General features: G+C 38.0%; 2 protein-coding genes across 2 annotated transcripts in view; one reads left to right on the forward strand and one right to left on the reverse strand.

Moving 5' to 3' along the window:
- Window positions 1-5,075: 5,075 nt before the first annotated feature.
- On the reverse strand, window positions 5,076-17,625 carry LOC133517607 (mRNA-capping enzyme). The gene is made up of 12 exons (XM_061850947.1): window positions 17,270-17,625; window positions 16,048-16,184; window positions 15,064-15,231; window positions 13,815-13,918; window positions 13,092-13,164; window positions 11,998-12,243; window positions 11,256-11,391; window positions 10,868-11,013; window positions 8,228-8,393; window positions 7,082-7,182; window positions 6,044-6,234; window positions 5,076-5,503 (listed from the first exon to the last, which is right to left on the reverse strand). The coding sequence occupies exons 1-12, from the start codon at window positions 17,453-17,455 to the stop codon at window positions 5,385-5,387; spliced, it is 1,773 nt and encodes a 590-aa protein (XP_061706931.1). The 5' UTR covers window positions 17,456-17,625; the 3' UTR covers window positions 5,076-5,384.
- A 738-nt stretch (window positions 17,626-18,363) lies between these two features.
- The window catches only part of LOC133517613 (carboxy-terminal domain RNA polymerase II polypeptide A small phosphatase 1), a 35,856-nt gene continuing 29,285 nt past the window's right edge, over window positions 18,364-24,934 (forward strand). The window contains exons 1-2 of the mRNA XM_061850957.1: window positions 18,364-18,582; window positions 18,896-19,200. Coding sequence (XP_061706941.1) covers window positions 18,510-18,582; window positions 18,896-19,200 — 378 coding nt within the window. The 5' untranslated portion in view covers window positions 18,364-18,509. The remainder of the gene's footprint in view (window positions 18,583-18,895; window positions 19,201-24,934) is intronic.

Below are 24,934 nucleotides of genomic sequence, written 5' to 3' on the forward strand. Positions count from 1 at the left end.
AACATTCAAGGCCGTTTTTTGACTACCAAATTTAGACTCCAGGGAATGTGCGATCACAGTAAAAATACCTCTAACACCTTTCTTGTATCTGTTGGCGCACCTTAAGAGTCCTTATTCCTACAGACGAGCGTATTTTGTAAAATGCTTCCTTTTTCATTCAAGATTACGACGTAACTATTAGTATTTATTCAAAAACTGATAACGTACTTAAATAATCGTTTCCTAAACTAGGGGCTCCAACAGTTCAAATTTTCATTTTCTCTTTTAAACCTCTTTTTTAATGAGGTTTTTTTGGAGTCTTTTCCAAATTTTGCAGTGAGATGTGGCGTTTCGGTTCTCAATTTTGCTATATACAAGAATCATTTGGTACATGAATGACTACAATTTGATTCAACATATCTCGTACGAGGGGCTGGAATGATTAACAATCGAAGCTTCATTTGAAAAAACTGATAAAATACCTTCCGAGTTTTCTTCATTTTTTTGGCGAAAACAGGGTTTTATTATATTTTATTTCCGCAAATTGTACGCATATTTTGCTTTAAAAATAATATTATAGCAAACTGTAACTTTATGTTAACCTATAAAAAAAAAATCCTAACTATGGGACCTACATTGCCGTAAATTTATATTTTTTTAAAACACGTATAAATCACGCAGCAGCGACGCCCCGCTCTCAGTCCGCGCGGAGCGCGCTTAGAGGACGGACCTGTGCTCGATTGTCAGGCATTCGTTGCGATCGTAATCAGCTACGGAGTTCCGAGAAGTGCTATATACTGCGATTAGAAAATCTTAATAAAAGTTCATTTTTTACAGTATGCCTAACAGACTCGCTTATTGATGGATTTTCAGTGTTACTTTTTTTTTAATACTAAGTCGGTGGCAAACAAGCATACGGCCCGCATATGTACGCCTGCAACTCCAGAGGAGTTACATGCGCGTTGCCGACCCTAACCCCCTCCCGCCCCTCGTTGAGCTCTGGCAACCTTACTCACCGGCAGGAACACAACACTATGAGTAAGGTCTAGTGTTATTTGGCTGCGATTTTCTGAAAAACGCATTTTCACTTGAAATTACGTTAGGGTTTGCATTATTATTTTTGACCCGGATGAGGTCCAGGGTCTCATGATGGAATCAGGAGTTGGTCACTAGAACTCCTAATCTACTCATTATAATTTCATCGTGTTTGGGCTCAACAGAGTTGCCCTGATGAGCACCTTCAATCTAGATGAGGTCCAGGGTCTCATGATGGAGTCAGGAGCTGGTCACCAGAACTCCTAATCTACTCATCATAACTCCATCGTGTTTGGGTTCAATAGAGTTGCCCTGACGAGCACCATCAATCTAGATGAGGTCCAGGGTCTCATGATGGAGTCAGGAGCTGGTCACCAGAACTCCTAATCTACTCATCATAACTCCATCGTGTTTGGGCTCAACAGATTTGCCCTGATGAACACCATCGATCTAGATGAGGCCCAGGGTCTCATGATGGAGTCAGGAGTTGGTCACCAGAACTCCTAAACTACTCATCATAACCTCATCGTGTTCGGGCTCAATAGATTTGCCCTGACGAGCATCATCAATCTAGATAAAGTCCAGGGTCTCATGATGGAGTCAGGAGTTGGTCACTAGAACTCCTAATCTACTCATTATAATTCCAACGTGTTTGGGCTCAAAAGATTTGCCCTGATGAGCACCATCGATCTAGATGAGGTCCAGGGTCTCATGATGGAGTCAGGAGTTGGTCACCAGAACTCCTACTCTACTCATCATAACTCCATCGTGTTTGGGCTCAATAGAGTTGCCCTGACGAGCACCTTCAATCTAGATGAGGTCCAGGGTCTCATGATGGAGTCAGGAGCTGGTCACCAGAACTCCTAATCTACTCATCATAACTCCATCGTGTTTGGGTTCAATAGAGTTGCCCTGACGAGCACCATCAATCTAGATGAGGTCCAGGGTCTCATGATGGAGTCAGGAGCTGGTCACCAGAACTCCTAATCTACTCATCATAACTCCATCGTGCTTGGGCTCAAAAGATTTGCCCTGACGAATACCATCGATCTAGATGAGGTCCAGGGTCTCATGACGGAGTCAGGAGTTGGTCACCAGAACTCCCCAGAACTCCTAATCTACTCATCATAACTCCATCGAGTTTGGGCTCAATAGATTTACCCTGATGAGCACCATCAATCTAGATGAAGTCCAGGGTCTCATGATGGAGTCAGGAGCTGGTTACCAGAACTCCTAATCTACTCATCATAACTCCATCGTGTTTGGGCTCAATAGATTTGCCCTGATGAACACCATCGATCTAGATGAGGCCCAGGGTCTCATGATGGAGTCAGGAGTTGGTCACCAGAACTCCTAATCTACTCATCATAACCTCATCGTGTTCGGGCTCAATAGATTTGCCCTGACGAGCATCATCAATCTAGATAAAGTCCAGGGTCTCATGATGGAGTCAGGAGTTGGTCACTAGAACTCCTAATCTACTCATTATAATTCCAACGTGTTTGGGCTCAAAAGATTTGCCCTGATGAGCACCATCGATCTAGATGAGGTCCAGGGTCTCATGATGGAGTCAGGAGTTGGTCACCAGAACTCCTAATCTACTCATCATAACTCCAACGTGTTTGGGCTCAAAAGATTTGCCCTGATGAGCACCATCGATCTAGATGAGGTCCAGGGTCTCATGATGGAGTCAGGAGTTGGTCACCAGAACTCCTAATCTACTCATCATAACTCCATCGTGTTTGGGCTCAATAGATTTGCCCTCACGAGCACCATCAATCTAGATGATGTTCAGGGTCTCATGATGGAGTCAGGAGTTGGTCACCAGAACTCCTAAACTACTCATCATAACCTCATCGTGTTTGGGCTCAATAGATTTGCCCTGACGAGCATCATCAATCTAGATAAAGTCCAGGGTCTCATGATGGAGTCAGGATTTGGTCACTAGAACTCCTAATCTACTCATTATAATTCCAACGTGTTTGGGCTCAAAAGATTTGCCCTGACGAGCACCATCGATCTAGATGAGGTCCAGGGTCTCATAATGGAGTCGGGAGCTGGTCACCAGAACTCCTAATCTACTCATCATAACTCCATCGTGTATGGGCTCAATAGAGTTGCCCTGACGAGCACCATCAATCTAGATCAGGTCCAGGGTCTCATGATGGACTCAGGAGTTGATCACCAGAACTCCTAGTCTATTCATCATAACTCCATCGTGTTTGGGCTCAAAAGATTTGCCCTGACGAGTACCATCGATCTAGATTAAGTCGAGGGTCTCATGATGGACTCAGTAGTTGGTCACCAGAACTCCTAATCTATTCATCATAATGGTAATTTGATGGTGCTTGTCGGAGTAAATCTATTGAGCCCAAACACGATGGAGTTATGATAAATAGATTACGAATTCTGGTGACCAACTCCTGACTCCATCATGAGACCCTGAACATCATCTAGATTGATGGTGCTCGTGAGGGCAAATCTATTGCGCCCAAACACGATGGAGTTATGATGAGTAGATTAGGAATTATGGTGACCAACTCCTGACTCCATCATGAGACCCTGGACTTCATCTAGATCGATGGTACTCGTCAGGGCAAATCTTTTGAGCCCAAACACGAAGGAATTATAATGAGTAGATTAGGAGTTCTGGTGACCAACTCCTGACTCCATCATGAGACCCTGGACTTCATCTAGATCGATGGTACTCGTCAGGGCAAATCTTTTGAGCCCAAACACGATGGAATTATAATGAGTAGATTAGGAGTTCTAGTGACCAACTCCTGACTCCATCATGAGACCCTGAACATCATCTAGATTGATGGTGCTCGTGAGGGCAAATCTATTGAGCCCAAACACGATGGAGTTATGATGAGTAGATTAGGAATTATGGTGACCAACTCCTGACTCCATCATGAGACCCTGGACTTCATCTAGATCGATGGTACTCGTCAGGGCAAATCTTTTGAGCCCAAACACGATGGAATTATAATGAGTAGATTAGGAGTTCTGGTGACCAACTCCTGACTCCATCATGAGACCCTGGACTTCATTTAGATCGATGGTACTCGTCAGGGCAAATCTATTGAGCTCGAATACGATGGAATTATAATGAGTAGATTAGGAGTTCTAGTGACCTACTCCTGACTCCATCATGAGACCCTGGACTTCATCTAGATTGATGGTGCTCATCAGGGTAAATCTATTGAGCCCAAACTCGATGGAGTTATGATGAGTAGATTAGGAGTTCTGGGGAGTTCTGGTGACCAACTCCTGACTCCGTCATGAGACCCTGGACCTCATCTAGATCGATGGTGTTCGTCAGGGCAAATCTTTTGAGCCCAAGCACGATGGAATTATAATGAGTAGATTAGGAGTTCTGGTGACCAACTCCTGACTCCATCATAAGAACCTGGATGGACTTCATTCGGGTCAAAAATAATAATACAAACCCTAACGTGATTTCAAATAACACTGAAACTCTATAGCACTAATGTGCGCAAACGATTGGCATCTTGACTACGCAGCATGGGTGCGTAGCCACCATGCCAATCGATACGACAACGAAACACTATCTGTCTCTCTCTCGTACTAATATGCACAAACGATTGGCATCTTGGCTGGGCAGCATGGGTGCGTAGCCAACATGCCAAAAGTTTACGATACGACAAGGAAACACTATCTGTCTCTCTATCACACTAATATGCGCAATCGATTGGCTTCTTGGCTAGGTATCATGGGTGCGTAGCCAACATGCCAATCGTTTACGATACGACAACGAAACACTACTCTCTCTCTATCGCACTAATATACGCAAACGATTGGTATTTTGGCTAGGCACTAAGCAAGTGTGTGGCCAACATGCCAATCGTTTACGATACGACAACGAAACACTATCTGTCTCTCTATCGCACTAATATACTTTATTTATACCTGCAGTCATTTAGTAACTTCTTCATTTTCCATTGGTGTGAAAGAGACAGAATAAAGAGCAAGGGTTATAGTACACTCTGTAGTCTGTACACTTAGTAGTAGTGTACATTAAAAAAAAACTACTGTGCATATACAATAAAATAAAGAGTGCCCATATGATATCATATGACACTAAAATTAATGTTGCTTGAAATTATATTGAAAACTATCAAGATTATTCTAGTCTGCATTGAAACGCGCGTCGCGTTGCCGGCGCTCGCGTACCGAGCGCCAACGCCATCTATCGAGCGTTATTTCGTGAAATCGGAGAACGCTCCAAGGATTAAGGGCTCTTAATATACTTTTTAGCTGTTCAATATTAAATTATCTAAAACGTCCGGTCCGTTATGCGAAAATGTACTCTATGTCGACGCAACTAGCTCCGTTTTAACCTGATACTATCGGCGCACCATCTTGGGCATGGGCATGAGGTCCGAGTCGTCTATGAAGCGATGGTTGTCTATGAAGTCTAGCAGCCGCTCCTTGGTCACGGGGTCTCGTATACTTTCACATACGGCTGAAATGTAAAAGATAAATTGAATACTCGTACGTTTTGAAAGAACTAGTAATGAATGGCATAAATATTTTTAGAACGAAGTTCCTTATCGGATGGTACGGACTTGGCCCCCATAAATATCCGCCAGGGCTAGGCGAAAAAAAAGTGTAAGATTTTTCCGTCACGAAAACCCGTCACAACCCTTTCTTAACTTCGTTCGATTGAGAATGAAATTGAGAAAGAATGAGGATGCTGGAACAAAGTTCCTTATCGCAAGGACTTGGCGGATGGGGGCTAGGCGAAAAAAAGTGGAAGTTTTCCGTTCCAACCGAGTGTTCCAGTATTGTAGCCATAATGGCTACAATACTGGAACACTCGGAAGAATAATTTAAAATCCATATCAAACAACTGGAGAAGGAATTTGAACCTTCTATACAGTAAAATAAACTTTAAATTTCAATAGCTGCGTTTGTTACCATATAAATAAGGATATGATTCGATATATTTAGCCATCACAAAATGTTGCCTATTAGGCGGTCTTCACACTACTATATTACTCACATTTGGCAGTATTATAACTGTTAGGGTACGACTTGTCGGTCCGCTCCCTCATGAAGACCCAGCGGTTGTTTTCATAAGTGCACTCAATGATCTTGTTGTTGAGGTGTTTAATGTCCTTGGTGACTTTCATGGTGGCGAAAGGCGGTTCCAGCTGACCGACGAATAGTTGGCCGATCTTCTTTGGTAAGATACTGCAATAGAGTACTTATGTTTATTTCCAAATTAAATAGTTAATGGGTCAACATTCTTTCCGTTGTCTTATTTCTGACCACTCTGTGAGGCTTGTATTGTTGTATTCTATCGAATAAATAAAAAAGTCGAGTGCTATTACATGCCTTTATAGCTGTAGATTATATTTTACTTGAAAGAAAATAAAAACGAAAAATCACCCATACAAAAAGCATGCAACATTTTTTGGGGACAAAAACCAAGACAACGAAAAATTTTTTGACCCAAATAAGCACATATGAAACTATTTCCCATTCTCTCATGACATATTTTTTTGAGTTTTATTTGCGCAATCGCTAAGACTTTCGATCTTCACTACCCAGATTTTATTTGTTCAGAAAATGTACCTGATTCGGAACAAAATCGCAACCTTGGAATGAATGGACGAATTTAACGAATTTTCCATTACCTTTTAATTTACTATAGAGGCTATTATGTTGCATCGTGAACTCCAATCAGTTCCAATTATTTCGTGAAACGAAAAATTCACTCCGATTTGATTACCGAATCGTCACAAATAGAAATGTGTCTCCATCTCTGTTACTCTAATATTACAAGAGCGATTGAATGTCGATGTTCCTCAGATATTTTATTTAATCTGACGCAAAAAAGAGGGTTGTTATAACGCCAATATCTGTCTGTTGCATCGTAGCTTTCGAACGGCGGTTCTTAGCCATGTTTGATAAAAATCAATCCCGCAGGTATCAGCTATTTTCCAAAATTATGTATTTTTGCTATAAAATGTTTTTTTTTGGCATAATGAGTAGGGGGATTTTTAATTTTATTGAATAGTTAAGTATTTCGACATACCCTTGGCCACCTTCCGTGACAATCTTCAGCTTGAAGTCGACACTGTTCATGTGGCTAGGCTTCCATTTCAGCACGTCTTCGCACGGCCCAGGCACGTAGGGCTACAAACAAATAGGTTACGAAACATTACCCAATGATTGGCACTTACATTCAAAACACACTAAGTAGCACGCACGGCTAATGTTGGATGAAAATGATCATACAAATTGACTTTATTGACCCGCTTCAGTACTCTTTGAGTGTATTTTGGTAAAGCAAATCGTCAGTGCTTTCGCTTAACCTGTCGTCTACCAAGCTGTCAGAAAAAGCACCCCTCTATCGCCGGAGATTACCGGCTAATTGTTTGTTGCCCTTGTCTCCCGCACCCCACCCGCGCGGGCCACTCCAGATTTGTTACGACGGTTTTTTTTAACCCGAGCAAATTCGCAGCCTAAAGGCAACTTTATTTTTATTTCAATAAAACTATTTTTCGACTGGGATTAAAATGGCCGGAGATCTCCGCACGTAACAAATCATGGGCACAAATACTGGATGGAGATCTCCGGGCGAGGTAGATAGAGGGGTGCTTTTCTTCTCAAAACCTTAACAAATGGCTTTGTTTAACCGGAGCAAAGAGAATTTGAAATAGAGGTGGATTGACAAAGTAAACTTTGTAGCCTCAGTAAATTTACTGCCATCTTTCTTTAGAACGCCACTTGACTTTGATCCTTATTTTTTCACTGATATATGTGTTCAATTTGATAAATATAAAAAAGTGGCGTCATCTACTAGAGCATAGGCTAAAGGTTATGGTGCCATCGCTCGAAAAGACGCCTTTACCATACAAAGTTTCCTTTGACAATCCACCTAAAATTCTCTTTGGACCGGAAATATCCGTTCTGGGTAGACGAGAAGTTAAAATACAGTTGAAGTTGCTAACTACAAGGGGGTGCCGAATATGGGGTAGTTTATTCGTTGCCTTTATTTACTCAGAAAGGTGTAATATGTTAGAATATGAATGTCTCACGTATAACAAAAACTGGGGTTCCCGAAAATCGTATAAAGTATCACTGTTTTCCTAGAAGAATATGTAGAATGTAAAGGAGAGTATGTAATTGATATGTGATTTATGGAGCTCTTTTTTTAAAGCTGTAATATGCAACTTACTTCCTTTGAAGGCTGGAATATGAGTCCATCAGGTTCATGTGACAGCGCCTTAGCGAACTTCTCTCCCAACAATTGGTGCGCCATCCGAATTTCGTAGAATTGTTTTAAACGTACGCTAAAGGGCTCGCGTTCGCGGTGTATCATCTTCTTCTCCATTGCTTTTAACCTGAAAATTATTCAAAATTCCAAATTCAAAATTTTATTCTGCAAGTAGGCCTCAAGGGCTCTTTTATAAGTCAATACAACATTTATAGTGACATGAAAAATACATAAAAACTTTTATAAATACAACAGCCAATATCTGGGTAAACATTACATTATAATAATCTTCAAATAAATACTACAATACAACAGAGATGTATAGTATCTATGGTTAAAAATACATTAAATCTGGGGATGTAAAAGGTCCCCAATGTCAGATGTACTCCAACTTCACACACGTACAGTGTTCGGCACAGCGCGTCCTCTCACAAGTTTTGTTTTTCGGATATAGTTCATATAGTCCCATGCTACAATTTAATGCGGATTTTTCCTCCACAAATAGTTTTACTACTACCATTGGGGCGACAATCCTCCTTTCGGCTTTTCCCGGCTCCGTTCGGCTCAGCCTTGCTCCGAGCAATAATAATTGCGGTTGACGTCCCAATACGTGCACGACCACAGATGAGATAATGACTTGGATTTTGACAACCCTAAATGGCCGGAAGAGATACATTAGAAAGGGACAGCATAATTCGTCCCTGAATCGCTGGCAAACTTCGGTTTTGTAGGAAGTATCAATTCTGTTGTGTCGTTTTTAAGTAAACAGTAATAGTCGGCTGTCGATAAGGCGGTAGAAGGCTGCCATAAAGACAAAATCAGAAATTAGAGCGTTCCATGAAATTGTCCGTTGTCCCATACAGACGCAATTTTTTGAAGATTTGCAGATACAAGAGTTTCCTTTTCTGTGACTAATGGTCAAAAATGTGCACAGAAAAATAATCGCCTGCTTTAAAAAAAAGTGCTGAAAAAAAGTCGTAACGCTTGAAATATTTTTTTTTTTCAGAATTGATGGAGTTATGGGTGATTTTCGGAATTATCTGACATTCTCCTAATAAAAACCAGCCAAGTGCGAGTCGGACTCGTACCATTATCTATAAAAACGTCAAAATAATCACGATTGAAAATTTTAAATATTTATTTTATTCTGTTTTTTAGTATTTGTTGTTATAACGGCAACAGAAATACATCATCTGTGAAAATTTTAACTGTCTAACTATCGCGGTACATGAGATACACCCTGGTGACAGACGGACGGACGGACGGACAGAGGAGTCTTAGTAATAGGTTCCCGTTTTACCTTTTGGGTACGGAACCCTAAAAATGAGATTAAGTATAGAAATAAATTGAAAGTGGAAAAATTGGAAAGTGGAAGATGGCTTGAACTCGCGACTCTGGATCACTAGCCCATTGCTCTGCCAGCTGAGCTACCGTTTCTGTTTTTAGTATGAATTTTATGAAATGATCAGAATCGAATGCTTTATTTGTAAAACATAGGTAAAAATAGGTCTTAGGTATATTACATTTGAACACTATGTTTCGCCGGTCGGCATACAAATGTCAGAAGTAACGAAAATCTAATTAATCTGTTAAACAAAAGCCTTTGTTTCTTTTAGAAAGAGTCGAGAGTCGGCTCGTCGCAACCAATCATGTCGTTACAAAGAAACTATCGTGATAGTATTAAGGTTCAAAATGTAACAGCTTATTCGAAAAACAATCCGCTACACGAGTGGCAAAACGGGTGGTCATTTTTTTTTGGACATAACATAACGTGTTATCTACGAATGGGCTGTTTCATGAATTATTTTTTAAACGGCTTGCTGCTTGCTCCATTTACTAATACTGCATAAAGGAAACATTTTTTTTGTTTAACAGATTAGGTCCTGCATTGAAAAAATCATTTCATAAAATTCATAGGAGGTTAAGTTGTTTAAGGCAAAGAAAATATGCATTGTTTCCTATAAAACAAATAACTGCTTAACCACTGAATAAATAATAGTACTACCTACGGAAGGTGGAGGTAAGGAAATAAATCTCCATGTACCAAAAAGTGTCATCAAAAAACCATAAATAGGTGGCGCTATAATACCTAGAGTACTTGAACAAAAAAAATCAAATCATAGACTGCCACTTCACTCCGTCAATAGCGCTTAGGTTCTTAGCTACTCTATAGCGCTACTCTGGAGAGATTTGGAACTATTATTTATAGCTGACAGCTGGACACTTTTGCAACAGTTCTACCATAAGGGTGTCAACTCCTCTTAATTCCACACTTCATAGTACTACCGTACAGAAATGACACTTCCTACAAAACCGAAGTTTGACAGCGATTCATGGACGAATCCTGCTATCCCTTTCTAATGTATGGCACTATCCCTTTCGGCTATTTAGGGTTGTCAAAATTCAAGTCATTATCTTATCTGTGGTCGTGCACGCAAAGGAACGTCAAGTTGTGTCAACCCTAATAATTGCTCGGAGCAATGTTGAGCCGAACGGAGCCGAGAATGGCCGAAAGGAGGAGTGTCGCCCCACTGGCTTAATTGAAAGCATGACAGAATGAGCTTATGCCCTATAATGTAGATAATATAAATCCTCACTTACCTAGGATTAATAATTTCATGTTCTATATAGTCCATCCTGGACGGGAAGAAAGCCTTTTTTGATATGTCCTGGTTCTCGAACCGGATAATGTCATAACACAGGTACCGGGGTATTTCTTTGCCGTCTACTTTGTCTATCACCATTTCCTTAAACATGACATGAATTAAATTTAACAAAACTACTTTATAACTATCAAATTCGAAGTACGATGAATTTCGTAGGCATTATATTGCTATCCCGCTCGTATTGCCGGCGGCCAATGACATTGTGCGAGTAGGACAGAAATATAATTATGCGCGTGCCAAAGAAATAGGAAAAGGCGGATTAATGTAGATAGATTTTACACATCTACCCCATACAATCAAAGGAATTTTCGATTTATACTTACACCATCTAGTAGAGTATCTCTCAGATGCTGTCTCAGATCTTTCCTATGAACAAAACGTAGTCCAAATACTTTGAACACGCAGTTGTCTCTGTCTATCATGTACACTTCGCCTTCTCCGTCAATTAACATCATGTATCTGTGAAAAGTTAGAGTATTGGAAAAAGGATCCTTGATAATATAAGAGTAGAAGTGTGTCGAGTACTTAAAATAATTATTACGCGTAATTAAAATATAAAAATGGTTCCTTTAAATATGATAGCAAAAAGGTGTCTATTCCACTAAGAGGATTTTTGTTTTTTTTTTTAATACTACGTCGGTGGCAAACAAGCATACGGCCCGCCTGATGGTAAGCAGTATCCGTAGCCTATGTACGCCTGCAACTCCAGAGGAGTCACATGCGCGTTGCCGACCCTAACCCCCTCCCGCCCGTCGTTGAGCTCTGGCAACCTTACTCACCGGCAGGAACACAACACTATGAGTAGGGTCTAGTGTTATTTGGCTGCGATTTTCTGTAAGGAGGAGGTACTTCCCCAGTTGGGCTCTGCTCTAGATCTGGAATGACATCCACTGGCTGTGCCCTACCACACAAAGCGAGATGACATTCACAATGCCCATACCTCTCTTGTGGACGTAGTTTAAGGACGTACCCGGGTCCAGAATGTAATGTAATGTAGGCCTTACACAATAGTTTTAACATTTTACGTAGGAATTTCAGATGTATTGAGTACTATGGCCCCATTACCTGACACCATCAGCCTTCCACGATACCCTATACGGCTTCTCATGCAGCTTCCTCAGGTTCATCACGTCCATGGAGACCGGCTGCGACCCTGGGAACCCGGTCTTGTCGCACTCGCAGAACTCCTGCGCTTTCTGCTGGATCTCCAGCAAGCGGGGTTGGGTGTTGAACGGTTCTACCCCGCGGACGCCTGGCATGAATGTGGTTTTCTTGAAGGTGGTCTCTTTGCGACCTTTCTTGGGCTTAGGTCTGTAAATGTGTGTAATTTTTATCATTAATATAGGTGTGGAATAAAAATGAAACAACATTTGTTACATTTGTGATATTAATGAAGAATTTTTGTTTCAATTTCGTTATAGACTTCTGTCTATTTCTACGTTGAAGTTAAAGAACCGGACCAGTGCGAGCCGGGCTCGCGCACGAAGGGTTCCGTACCATTATTTATAAAAACGACAAAAAAAAAAAAATGTTTGTTGTATGGGAGCCCCCTTAAATATTTATTTTATTCTGTTTTTAGTATTTGTTATTATAGCGGCAACAGAAATACATCATCTGTGAAAATTTCAACTGTCTAGCTATCACGGTTCATGAGATACAGCGTGGTGACAGACGGACGGACGGACAGCGAAGTCTCAGTAATAGAGCCCCGTTTGACCCTTTGGGTACGGAACCCTAAAAAGAGTCAGATAAAAAAAAAACGAAATCGTTCCCTAATTCTTAAAGACGATAAATAATTTGTATCCATACCTAGAGTAACTTCTCTAGATATAGATTTAGGCAGTGTTGGCCGAACGTTAATTTGTAATGGGTAATGGTCAATCCTAAAAGAGATTAGCGGGAAGAAATCCCTCATAGGAATAAGTTCGCCTTTGTACTTTCTGCACCTCTGTTATGTACCTGTTGTACTTGTTTTGTACAATAAAAAATTTATACGAGATAACTTAAATAAGTAGTTTTTAATTAAATCAACAAATTAAAAGTTTAGTTCAGGAACTAGTATAAAGTTTAAAGTTTTTCGAAAACAACTTGGATTTCGTGCTGTTTTGTAATACCGCCTATAATTATTATAACATTGAAAGTAGAAAAGAAGCACTTACCCTGATGCATTTTGCGAAGAGGTTGACTGGGAATTACTCGGCGTACTGTCATCATAGTCTTCCCCTTCTTCCTCTGTTAGGTTGAAAAAAATAATAATTAAGAAGCATCTTTACTTTCATTAAAATAAGTAATTTTTTCCCTAGTGCATAATTATCACCAGTATGAAGTATGGACGATTTGGATGAAGTACTCCTCCTTTCCTTAATCAAATTAAATAAAAAATCATTTATATCGTAAAAAGTCCATAACGTGTTAGTAACATAGTATTACTTAAATCTTGGTTTAGTATAATATTAGTTCAAAGAATCTGGGAGACCGAGCTTTGCTTGGAAAACATATAAACTCGAAAATGCGCGTTTTCCCAAAGGTAAGTAAGACCCCATAGCAAATTTCATCGAAATCGTTAGAGCCGTTCCCGAGATCCCCGAAATATATACATATTATACATACATGAATGCTCGCTTAAAGGTATAAGATTCTTACATAAAACTAAGGATAAAATAAGGATTTCACCAAGCGTGGAAATCCAGAATCCAGATGGACCCTACCTTACGTACTCCACTTACCCACCGCTGCCTTCTAACTTTTAAGGCAAAATACAAAAGACAATTTTATATTCCCTATAATTATTTTTCTCCAACACAGAATTTGTAAGACTAATAAGTGGAAATGAAAATGAGGCTTTGTTTTTTTTTATATCGTCAATTTAAGGGTTAACTTACCGTCGCACCAATCGGGCCTCAGCGGAGCAGCGGGCGTGTACTCCACGTCATCATAGCGTCTGTATAACTCTTGTAGGTAGTCTTGCTTGTAAATGCCTGGAGGCCTGTTGAGGAACATTTTACTCATGGTTACTAGACCTAAATAATGGACTGGGATGGATACGTCCGTCGAATGTCGAACGAGTTGTGGGGCAAAGGACTACTGAGTGGAAGCCTGAAAACTCGAATCAGAGATCTATTAGATTTTAATAAAAAAACTTCCGTGAGACACAGACATATTAAATATGTTAAAACGGCTTCGGTTTAACGTACGTGACAGGATGTGACTTTTAGTGATGACTTCCAGCGGATTCTGGCATAGGAAAACTGTCTTAGATGATCATACCGCATCTTAGCAAACTCTATCATGGCGGCCTTGGCACTGCAGTCCAACTGCTCGAACATATAGCACACAAGCAAAAAGCCCAAAAAACCATGTGTGCAGTGGACTCCAATTACTTCCAACACGTTCTAACTCAGGAAAACTTACCTCACTTTAGGAGCCTCGACACTGCAGTCCAACTGCTCCACTATACACGGTGTAACATGAGGTAACGGAAAGATTTTAACAGTGTATTCCTGATCACATTTAGGGACTATAATATCATATAAACTTTTCTGGATTTCGCCTAGTTTCAGAGTTAATACCGATAAAAAAAAAACATCTTATTGTAACTTAGTGCAAAACACCATTTGATGTCGTTGATGCCATTATGGGGCATAGTCTAAATATCCTTATTGATAGATGCGACAAGTAAACTTTGCAAAAACTACGTTTAACAAAAAAAAAATCGTAAATATTATTTTTTAGTGCCAGTTATACCATAACATTAACCTTTTATGTACAAATCCATTAGCCGGGTCCACACAGAGCGTGCATACGCACGAGGCGGCGAGCTCGGGCGCCTTCTACACTGGCCGTATTGCGCGTGAGGAAATTGCCTCGCGCGTATGCTCGCTCTGTGTGGACCCGGCTATTCAAAAATTTGAAAAAAAAAACAATTCTTTTTGGTGAAATTCAATTAAACTCATATAACATTTTTTCCTTCTTTTGGCATCAGAAGTGTATGGTTAAAATCTTTTGGGTTCCTCATGTTACATCGTGTATAGCACATAAGCCAACCATGGGTGCAGTGGACTCCAATTACTTTCAACAGGTTCTGACTCAGGAAAACTTTCATTAGATGATCTTAATGAACATTGTACACACCTCATCTTAGCAAACTCTATAATTGCAGCCTCGACGCTGCAGTCCAACTGCTCCACCATATAAGACACAAGCAGAAAGCCCGTTCTGTTGAAACCATGCGTGCAGTGGACACCAATGACTTCCAGTGGGTTCTGGCTGAGGAACTTGCTCACCAATTGGATAAACAGTCTGTAATAATAACATGGTGTTAAAGGGCATTACATATATTACAATTCTAGTTTACAGTGCCAAACATGAGGTGAAAGGAATTAGGTCCCCCAGAAAACTAACTTTATAAGTTAAGCTCAATTAGCTAAAATATATTTTGTTTCTCTTAAGGAAAATAACTTTGTAAGAAAAATGTATGTATGTGTGTAGATTGCTCTTTAGCGATAAGACCACCTGTTGTCTACCATAGTTTAAGTTATGTGCTTAATTTGTATGTTATGTTCTTCTTCATATTGATGAGCAATAAAGAACATTTGTATTGTATGTTTAGAAATGATATTTAAAACTTTTGGGATATTTTTCATTTATTCTTTGTACTCGGATAATTTTGATTCTTGCTAGATATAGGATCCTTGGGTTCAAAATGTTCAAATGGTATGAAAAGATTTTTTGTGTAAAATGAAACATTCAATGATACAAGTTCTGTCCAGAAAACCAGTGCCCTTTCCACACTCTAGTTCAAGGTTCACCAAATGGCGGACTGCGGATCGGTTCCAGAACGCCGACCTATTTTATTTTTTGCTTTGTTAATAAACTCAAAAAACGTACTGCAATGGTCATTTTATTTTAATAACAACCCCTGAAGAAACTAATTGGTGACCCCTGCTCTAGTTACTCCAGACCAAGACATCATTTCGGCTATTTTTTTATTTAATGAAAAAAAAAAAAAAAAAAAATCATTTATTCTGGTAAAAAAAACCCATATGTTTATTAGTTTTCAGCAGAGAATAAGTAGTACTTGATAATTGTGATTGTAACTTTACTACAAGAACCTACCTAGTTTGATCTAATGAAGGTGTCTCTCCATGTCCCCGGCAGGACATCTTTACATATCTACAGTCCATATTCTCTATCTCTGTCTTGTCATAGAACCTTGTTGTATTAGTGAGGTCCACCCACATCCCAAGTTTTACCTGTAAACAGTAATACACCAAAAAAATTTAAACTTACACTTTACAAACATTTAAAACAAGCTTCCAACTGCTTGTTAACTGCTCAGGAATGGAGTTTTATGAATTCCCTTTTTTAACCAAGTTTTGAATAAGGAGGAGGTTCTCATTTTGTCTGACTTTTTAGGGGTTATTTTGTATGAAATAAATGCAGATCCACCATTGGTCTATACAGTCATTGCAGTTGATGTAGGCACACTGCCTGTAGACTACTTCCTCAAAATACCTCCTTAGTTGCTGCAATTATCATCTGCGAAGATGATATGGCCAATGATGATGTTGTACAATATATCTTAATAGCCTATGGAGGAATCTGGTCTTCAATAGAAGGACATGATGTCACAATGTGCATTGAAGAGGAAGAAGGAGATAAAATATCCTACTGTAAAAAAATTGCAATTTTTGATTTTGTAGTTTTGGCTCTGAGCTGATTAAAAGTTGCATATTATATTTAATTATATTTACTTTATTTAATTATTTATTTTCTCCTTCTTTTAATCATATTCATATAGGTATCTCTCTGCTTTGCCTTAAGGCTGACTTGTAGAGAATAGCTTTTGGCATTAATTCTGCCTTTTGTATGATAAGTTTTCTTTGTGCAATAAAGTTTAAATAAATAAACCATTTAACGGTTACACTTCGGGAAGAGTACCTAAATATAATAAAATAAAAAGACATGTGAATGTGCTAGATTTAAGTTAATGACAACCCATCATTATAATGTGGACATTATTATTACAGCTATTTGGACAGTAGCCATTTACGAGAGCTATTTTAGAATTGGTTTTCGTGTTGGTCATGATGAATAATCGAAATTCAACAGAATGTTGATGTTGTTAGAAAATAATCATTTAATGATTAAAATTGCATCTTTATTAAATACATAGCATATAGGTTTGTCTGGAGAAAAGGACAGGCCACCATGTGTTATAAGTTCGGTTTATCAAGGATAACACTCAACGATGAAAGTCTTATGAAAGCAGAGCGTTTACAAAGATACAAACTTGAACAGCTGACGCGTCCCTTCTATTTTTCATTAAATGACTCACTTTTAAGCTTTTCATGTACACAAACAGCATGTTAGGAGTGAAGCGGTTCTCCTCCGGAACTTTGTCATTGAATTGTTGTCCTAAAGGAGTCTTGAAGGCTAGAAACTTGCCAGCAACAAGTCCTGATGCTTTACGAGGGCACTTCAGCCACCTATTCGGCAAAGGCCCGGGATCCCGGTACGACATTTTGGCTTTATAAACAGTTTATCACACAGGTGAATTAGTTCAAAGTCAGTTTGGCACACATTTATGATAGGATGTGTTATTGTTTTATGTATTTTTGTTTTATAGTGATTTTCCTCAAGTACGATACGCGATTGGCATCGTAGAAGAACCGTCAAATGTCAATTTCGATTGACAGTTGTTTAGATGGGTTGCAAGCATAATTATTTTAACTCCATTTTATGACATTTTAGGATTATTCCAGAAGTAGTCGGAACTACAGTTGTCTTAGACTACTTTGCAAAATGAATAAAAAGATACAATTTTCAGTTATAAATGTGAGTTATATGATATCGTTTTGGCACTGGATGCCAGTTTCTAGTTTAATTTTACGAAAATTTAAACCAAATTATGAATAATATTTGTACCTGGCAATGCTATACTAGTTTTTTTTTAAATTTTTGTTGTGTTTTGGATACAAGTTATATTACAAAACAAAAATTAAACAATTGATTATTAATTTGTGGATAAAGAATAAACAGTTTTTACTTTATTACATAAAATGGAAAAATTAAACGATTTAAGCATTTTCTTTTACTTCTGAATAATTTTGAGGTTATTAGGTTCGTTCAAAAACTTTATTTACACTTTTGTTTTGTATCGTTTTATTGTTTCTAAAAACATGGTATATATTATATATAATAGACTCATAATAAAAATAGATCTCTATTTCAATATTTTGCTTTGTATATGCAACTATCAGCCGAATTTGTTCTTTCAAAATTGGTATAATACCTGTGTTATGAACGTCAATTCACTATTTTTAGCAGTTGATCAAGAGTGGCAACATAGAAATAAAAGATAAACAGTGTCGTTTCATTCTAATCAGGATGAGATAAGTGAATTAGAAAGAGACAAATACTAAAAGCCATTCTTATGTTGGTTGCACTTGAAGTTGGTATTTGCCAAGAGCCTGCCATTTTGTAAGATAGAAGGGAGATAAAAAATAGTTTTATGGTGTTAAAATTTTACAAAAACTTCGTTGCCATTTATATTAAGGCCCAAAACAAATGTTTAAATGGACGCATCGTCCATTATAACTCAGGTGTCTCGGGATGACGAGCAATTAAACAATTATGGATCCGACAGAGGTAAATCTAAACGGAATTACACCTGTTACTGGCATCAAATTAGAGCGTATAGTGTTACCTATGGTGGTTTATAAATATTAGTGAGTCGTGAGCGTTATTGAAACGGTGGTTTATTGTGTGTTACATTGTTAAAAGCGAGTCGTGCGTATAGGAGTAGAGGTAAACAATTAGGATGGGTGGACGCAATAACATTCTATGGAGCAACCTTGAAAGCTTGTCTTACCTTACAGCAGTCCTACATATAAAATTTAGTTGGTGCTTCCGCGTGTCCTAAGGATGTTTAGAGTGAGTTGTAACGCGATGGTTGTTTTAGGGTCATCCCCTGGCGGGCAGCACAGTGAAGGTGATGGCACGCCAGTATCGTCGACACCCCTGGGCAGTAAGAAGTCCGGGGGTGGCGGATTCCTGCGATCGCTACTGTGCTGTTGGCGCGGCGGCCGCGGGAAGGGCCCCCCTGGCAATGGCACGAACAGTGTGGATGGCAGGGCTTCGCCGCCCCTGCTCATCATGGCAGACCATGCTCCCCGACCACTGTTACCACCAATTAGACACCAGGATATGCATAAAAAGTGTATGGTGATAGACCTGGATGAGACGTTAGTTCACAGCTCTTTCAAGGTATGTTTACATGTTCTATATTTATTAGAATCTATTGTGATTGCTATTTGCAGCATTTATTAGACCACAGTTTGATGTTGTTCAACTATAAAAAATCTCATTATAGATCTCAAGCGGTTAAAAACAAATCAACTTATAATCCTAAGTGATGTAAACTAATGTTCTGTAGCAAACCAAAAAATTAACATATATGATAAGGTGACCTAATGTTTGTTACCTAATGATGTTTTGATGTGTTTGTTATCATGTCAATCTCAGTAACTTTTTGACATGAACAGAAATATGGGACAACCCCTTAAAATACAGTACAACAGGTAATAAATAGACAGACAGAGTAACATTTTCATGTTTATAATATTAAGTAGGGATTCTATTATTTGTTTATGTCTGTTTCTCTTGTTCCAAGCTCTGACTCATACAATATCATTAAAACAATCATGGCCAATTATCTAGAGAGATGATCCAGTGTTTTTTGTCCTGCTTGATTATACAAGACTCCTTGATGACAAAAACTGATGCCACTTTATGAAATGAGATTTAATCTTCTCTACCTAGTAATATTATATTTTTCCTACTTTTGTCTCTATTCAGAATAATATATAAGTGATGGAAGTGTCCATAGGTGGTGGTATCTGCTTCCCATCATGCTAGATATATTCATGCCATAGCAGAGTTTAAAATTCTTCTATTTGGTAGTTAATTCGGACATTTTGTTGAGATTTATTTGGCATACTCATCTTGCTAAATTGTACACGAGCTTAGTGTTTGATATTCATATAATTGCAGTTTTTACTATGCAATTATATCATATAAAATGTGTCCACAACCGGCAAAATGTCCCACTTTATGCTTGCCTTTTTGTATATGTATCTACAACACATTCATTTTTATAACTTACGGACATTTATTAAAGGTAATAATAATAAAATGACACATTTCTAAACTTATTTAATTGCCTTTCATTACTTATTTTGTGTTGTCTCAAAACTTAATAATAACATTAGGATAAGTAATCAATATGGCAAGTGCCATTAGGGCAAAAAATAGGCCATTTGATGATAGGGCAACCAAAATTTGGGCATACAAGTGTTAGGCCAAGCAACCATAGGCTATGTAAAATTAGGTAACATGATGGACCTTTAGACCTAAAAATAATTAGGCCAGATAAGAATTATGCTCAATAATATAAGGATAAATACTCAATATGGAAAGTGCCATTAGGGAAAAACATATTAGGACAAAAAAGAATTGGCTATTCGATAATAGGGAAATCAAAATTAGGGCATATGTGTGTTAGGTCAAGCAATGATAGGCAATGTTAAATTAGGTAACATGATGGTTAGTAATCTATAATTTTTAGGCCTAACAATTATTAAACCACAAAAGAATTATGCTACATAACAAGTTATGAACAAACTAAGTAAAAGTACAAACAAATCTCATCCTCATGGTTGGTGACAAAGTGGGTGGCACCTTTGACTAGACTTTGACATAAGTGTACTTTACTTGACATCAAGTGCCACAATTGTAGTATATAATATGAAATGAAAAAGGTGTCCATTATTACTACTTTATCTACTTTTGTGGTAGTTGTGGTAAGATATGACCAAACTATCTTCTGACCACCTATGGCTGTAATAAATGTTATGATTGTAGTTTATAAGAATAAAATGTATGCCTAAATTAAATTTTAAATCAATGGTGCAAGTGCACAAATGTTTATATTTTAGTCAACTTCAAATGTCATTCAAAACATGGTAGGTTGGTAGTTACAGATATATGATATGGTACACAGAAACAATAAGTAAATTCTAGGTTATGTGCATACTAATTGTCTAATACTATAGATACTCCAATCCAGTGATGGATCAATTCAATTCAAATATACTTTATTCATGTAGGCCTAGCAACAAGCACTTATGAATAGTAAGACAGTATTACATATAATTATCTTAATCTAATTATCAGAGCAATTTATTGATGTTGTAAATATTATTCCATATATAATACTAATGAATATAATTCATAGATCAAATTTAATACTAAAACTTTCACAAAATACAGTCATACAAAAAAAAATGTATAAAAAATACTTGTCTAGATTGTTTCTAGAATAAATTCTAAATGTCAAACAAATATAATAAAAACAACAAAGGAAATACATGCATTGGAATATCCATTTCATCATCATTATTCAAATATAATAAATAATTAATCATTTCGAATCACAATTAATCCCACGTTGTTTTATCATTCATGTAGTCTTGTGTGGTATAATAAGCTTTAGAAATAAGTTTACGCTTTACATGATTCTTAAATTTATTAATTGGTAACTCAGTAATATGGTTTGGAAGTTTATTATAAAATCTCACACAATTACCCATGAATGATTTTTTAATTTTATGGAGCTGAGTGAAGGGCACGGCGAGCTTATGTTTATTTCTAGTATTAATATTATGAATGTCACAATTTTTCTTAAAATCGGCAATATTTTTATGCACATACAGAATATTCTCATAAATGTATTGACAGTGCACTGTCATGATGTCAATTTCCTTAAATTTATCTCTCAGTGAGTCTCTATGGTTCATTTTATATATTGCTCGAATAGCCCTCTTCTGCAGAACAAAAATGGTATTTATCTCTGAAGCACCACCCCACAGTAAAATACCATATGACATAATGCTATGGAAGTAACTAAAATATACTAATCGAGCTGTTTTGACATCAGTTAACTGACGGATTTTGCTTACTGCAAAAGCTGCAGAACTCAGTCTATTCGAAAGAGTAGCAATATGGGGACCCCACTGGAGTATAGGAGGATATGCTGGTGATCAGTGCTGGTTTTCAGTTTGGCCCCTTTCTTTGTTTTTCTAGGTTTTATCCACTTTATATGTTTGTAATAAGGTTTGTGTTATTCTAAGTTGTTACTTCCAATATTTGCCATTTGTTGAATGAATATTTTTTTTTTGCTTGAAAACTTGAGCCTCTTGTATAAAATTCCATTGGTTCTTGGTTTCAATAACTTTTAATTTCTCCCTAAAACAAAATAGTTGTATTATCCATCTACTGCCTTCATAGTAGCCATAGATAGCAGTAAGCAGACATTGCAGATAACATAAGTTTCAATAACAAGCACAGTGCCAGTGTGTGTTAGATAAACACCACCTAAGGTTACCATATGAAAGGATGGAAATCCTGATTAAATTCAGAACATCAGCCTGAAAATAATTTCGAACAATCATTTTTCCAACCAAACCCGACACCTTTTGACGATCGGTTTGGCCTAGTGGGTAGTGACCCTGCCTACGAAGCTGATTTTGGAAAATTTTAAAAATGCATAAATTGTTTTGTCAATACTAACATAGTGATAAGTAATAGTGTACCTAACATATGGATCTTTGATGTCCGAAATAAAGTCTTAATAATAATAATAAAGGACGTAAGCAAAGCACTAATACAGTCTATGGCGCTTCGAGTTCACTGTGATAATGACTCGACGAACTAAGTCTTCTTCTTAGCCCTTTTGAATCTTAGACATGTAGGGCTCCTTCAATTTTTGCCATTCTTGTCTATTTTGAGCTCTATGCACCCATTTCGATCCAGATGTTCTGTTGATATCATCATAACACCGCTTTTTTGGCATCCCTGCTGGGCGTGACTCTCCCCAAGGTCTCCACTCTACCAGCTTCTTGCACCATGAGCCGTCTTTACGGGCCACATGCCCAGCCCACTCCCACTTCAATTTTGCCATTCGCCTGATGGTTACATCAGTGACTTTACTGTGTTCTCGAAGCCACTTGTTTGTTTTACGACTTGTTTGATCAACGAACTAAGTATTTTTCACTTTACATTTTCTAAGCTTATCGCGACTAGCCACTAGTTAGTTAAAGTTTCTAAAAAACCCTGACACTCGCCAAGTCCCGCAATCCTGATAATAGACCAAAAATCCTGGCATGTCAGCGGAAATCCTGATATAATGCAACCCTAACACCATCTAACTCAAATACTGAGTATAGGTATGTAAATGTATGGTATGTTATTGTTTTCAATGTCTCCTATTTCAAACCTTAAAGCAAACTGACTAAAGTTCCAATATTATTTACGCGCATAAAATCTTTAATCACTGATCACAGTGAATTAATTTGATGTTTTTATGCTTGTTTATGTCAATTGGTTGTGCCTTTTGCCAAGTAAATACTGCTTGCAGCTGTGTGACCCCTGGTTATTATTTCTGTGATTTTAAAAATACCTACATAAATTTATCTGAGGTATTTATATACATATGTGCCTTTTTAATTACGTATGCTGTGGGCCTACCGCGAACACCGAAGTTCGCAAATTGCGTGCATCTTTCTCTTTAAGTCCAATTAAGGCGTAATTATAGTGACAGAGAAAGATGCTCGCAATTTGAGTACTTCGGTGTTCGCGGTAGGCCCTCTGAAGCTTGTTTTGGAAAAGGCCTTTAGGTACTTTTATTTAATACCATACCTCCTCGTAAAACCCACGGTCCTACCCGTAGCAGCGTTGTACTAATTAGTTCAATGTAGTTTAAGAAAAATGTAACGGAGTTGCATTTCTTTTGCTCGTTAGTTATCAAAACAAAAGAAATTCAACCATATTTCCTTCCCTATTCATTTCAAATTCAACGGGCATTTATTTTTGTATGAGTGAGGTAGGACGCTAAGGTTAGCAACCGAGAGTACATATAACGCTTGTAAGGTGTCACAAACGTCTGCCACTGCCTAGCTGTATCATTGCTATCACACTGAATCATCCCCTGCTAAGGCCATACAAATTTGCCACTACATTTGAACCTATATTAGTGTAGGTAATAGAGTTGAATCTGTTTTGTTTGAAAACTGAACGAAACAACAAATACAACTGTTCCAATTGAACATGATTTAAATTTCATCGAACTGAATAAGTACTATAGCATTAGCTAGGACCGTGAGCCCTAGGAGGCTAAACATTGTATTGTTAATAGTAAATTATACTGGCAATGTTCGTGGAGTGATATTATTAGCCTAACATCGTTTCTGCGACGTGCCGTATATTTAACTAACATACATTTATTGATAACCAAAGGCAATTCCTCAACGCATAAGGTATGGAAATTTAATTATTACTGAAACCGTGTAACACACTCGTCTTTCTGTCTTGCGACAGTCGCGATGATCTTATTACAATACGAATAAAGCCTTGTTTTGAATAAAATAAATACAATGAAGTAAAATTCCTCGAGTTATGTTATAATAGGTATTTGTAATTACGTATGTCGTGTTATCTTGTCGTATGCTTATCGTTGCATTTGTTTAAACGCGTGGTATTGTTTTTCGTATGGTTAGATACGTGGAGACTAACTAGTGCGAATTTGAATTGGCATTGGAATTAAGTTATTATTTTACTTTGACTATTTATGCCATTTGGTGCTCGTTCTTAGCTTAAAGCTCTTCAAACACACTAATCAAAGACGCGTAGTCTTTCAAAGATTGCATATATACTCGAGAAATTGGGACGGTTACAGCCCTGGTCGAGTAGCCTAGAGGACCTGGGACCCATTTCTCGAACGGTATTAGTCTAATATTGTTACTGTGTTGCCATGGAAACTCATACGCCTTGACAGGGGCCCCTTCCTCGAACGATATTAGACTAATATTTTTATTCCACGAACTGGCAAGTCGTATGGGTTACGACAACACTAATAATATTAGACTAATACCATTCAAGAAAT

The sequence above is a fragment of the Cydia pomonella genome, chromosome 5 (genome assembly GCF_033807575.1).
Source record: "Cydia pomonella isolate Wapato2018A chromosome 5, ilCydPomo1, whole genome shotgun sequence".
NCBI lineage: Eukaryota > Metazoa > Arthropoda > Insecta > Lepidoptera > Tortricidae > Cydia > Cydia pomonella.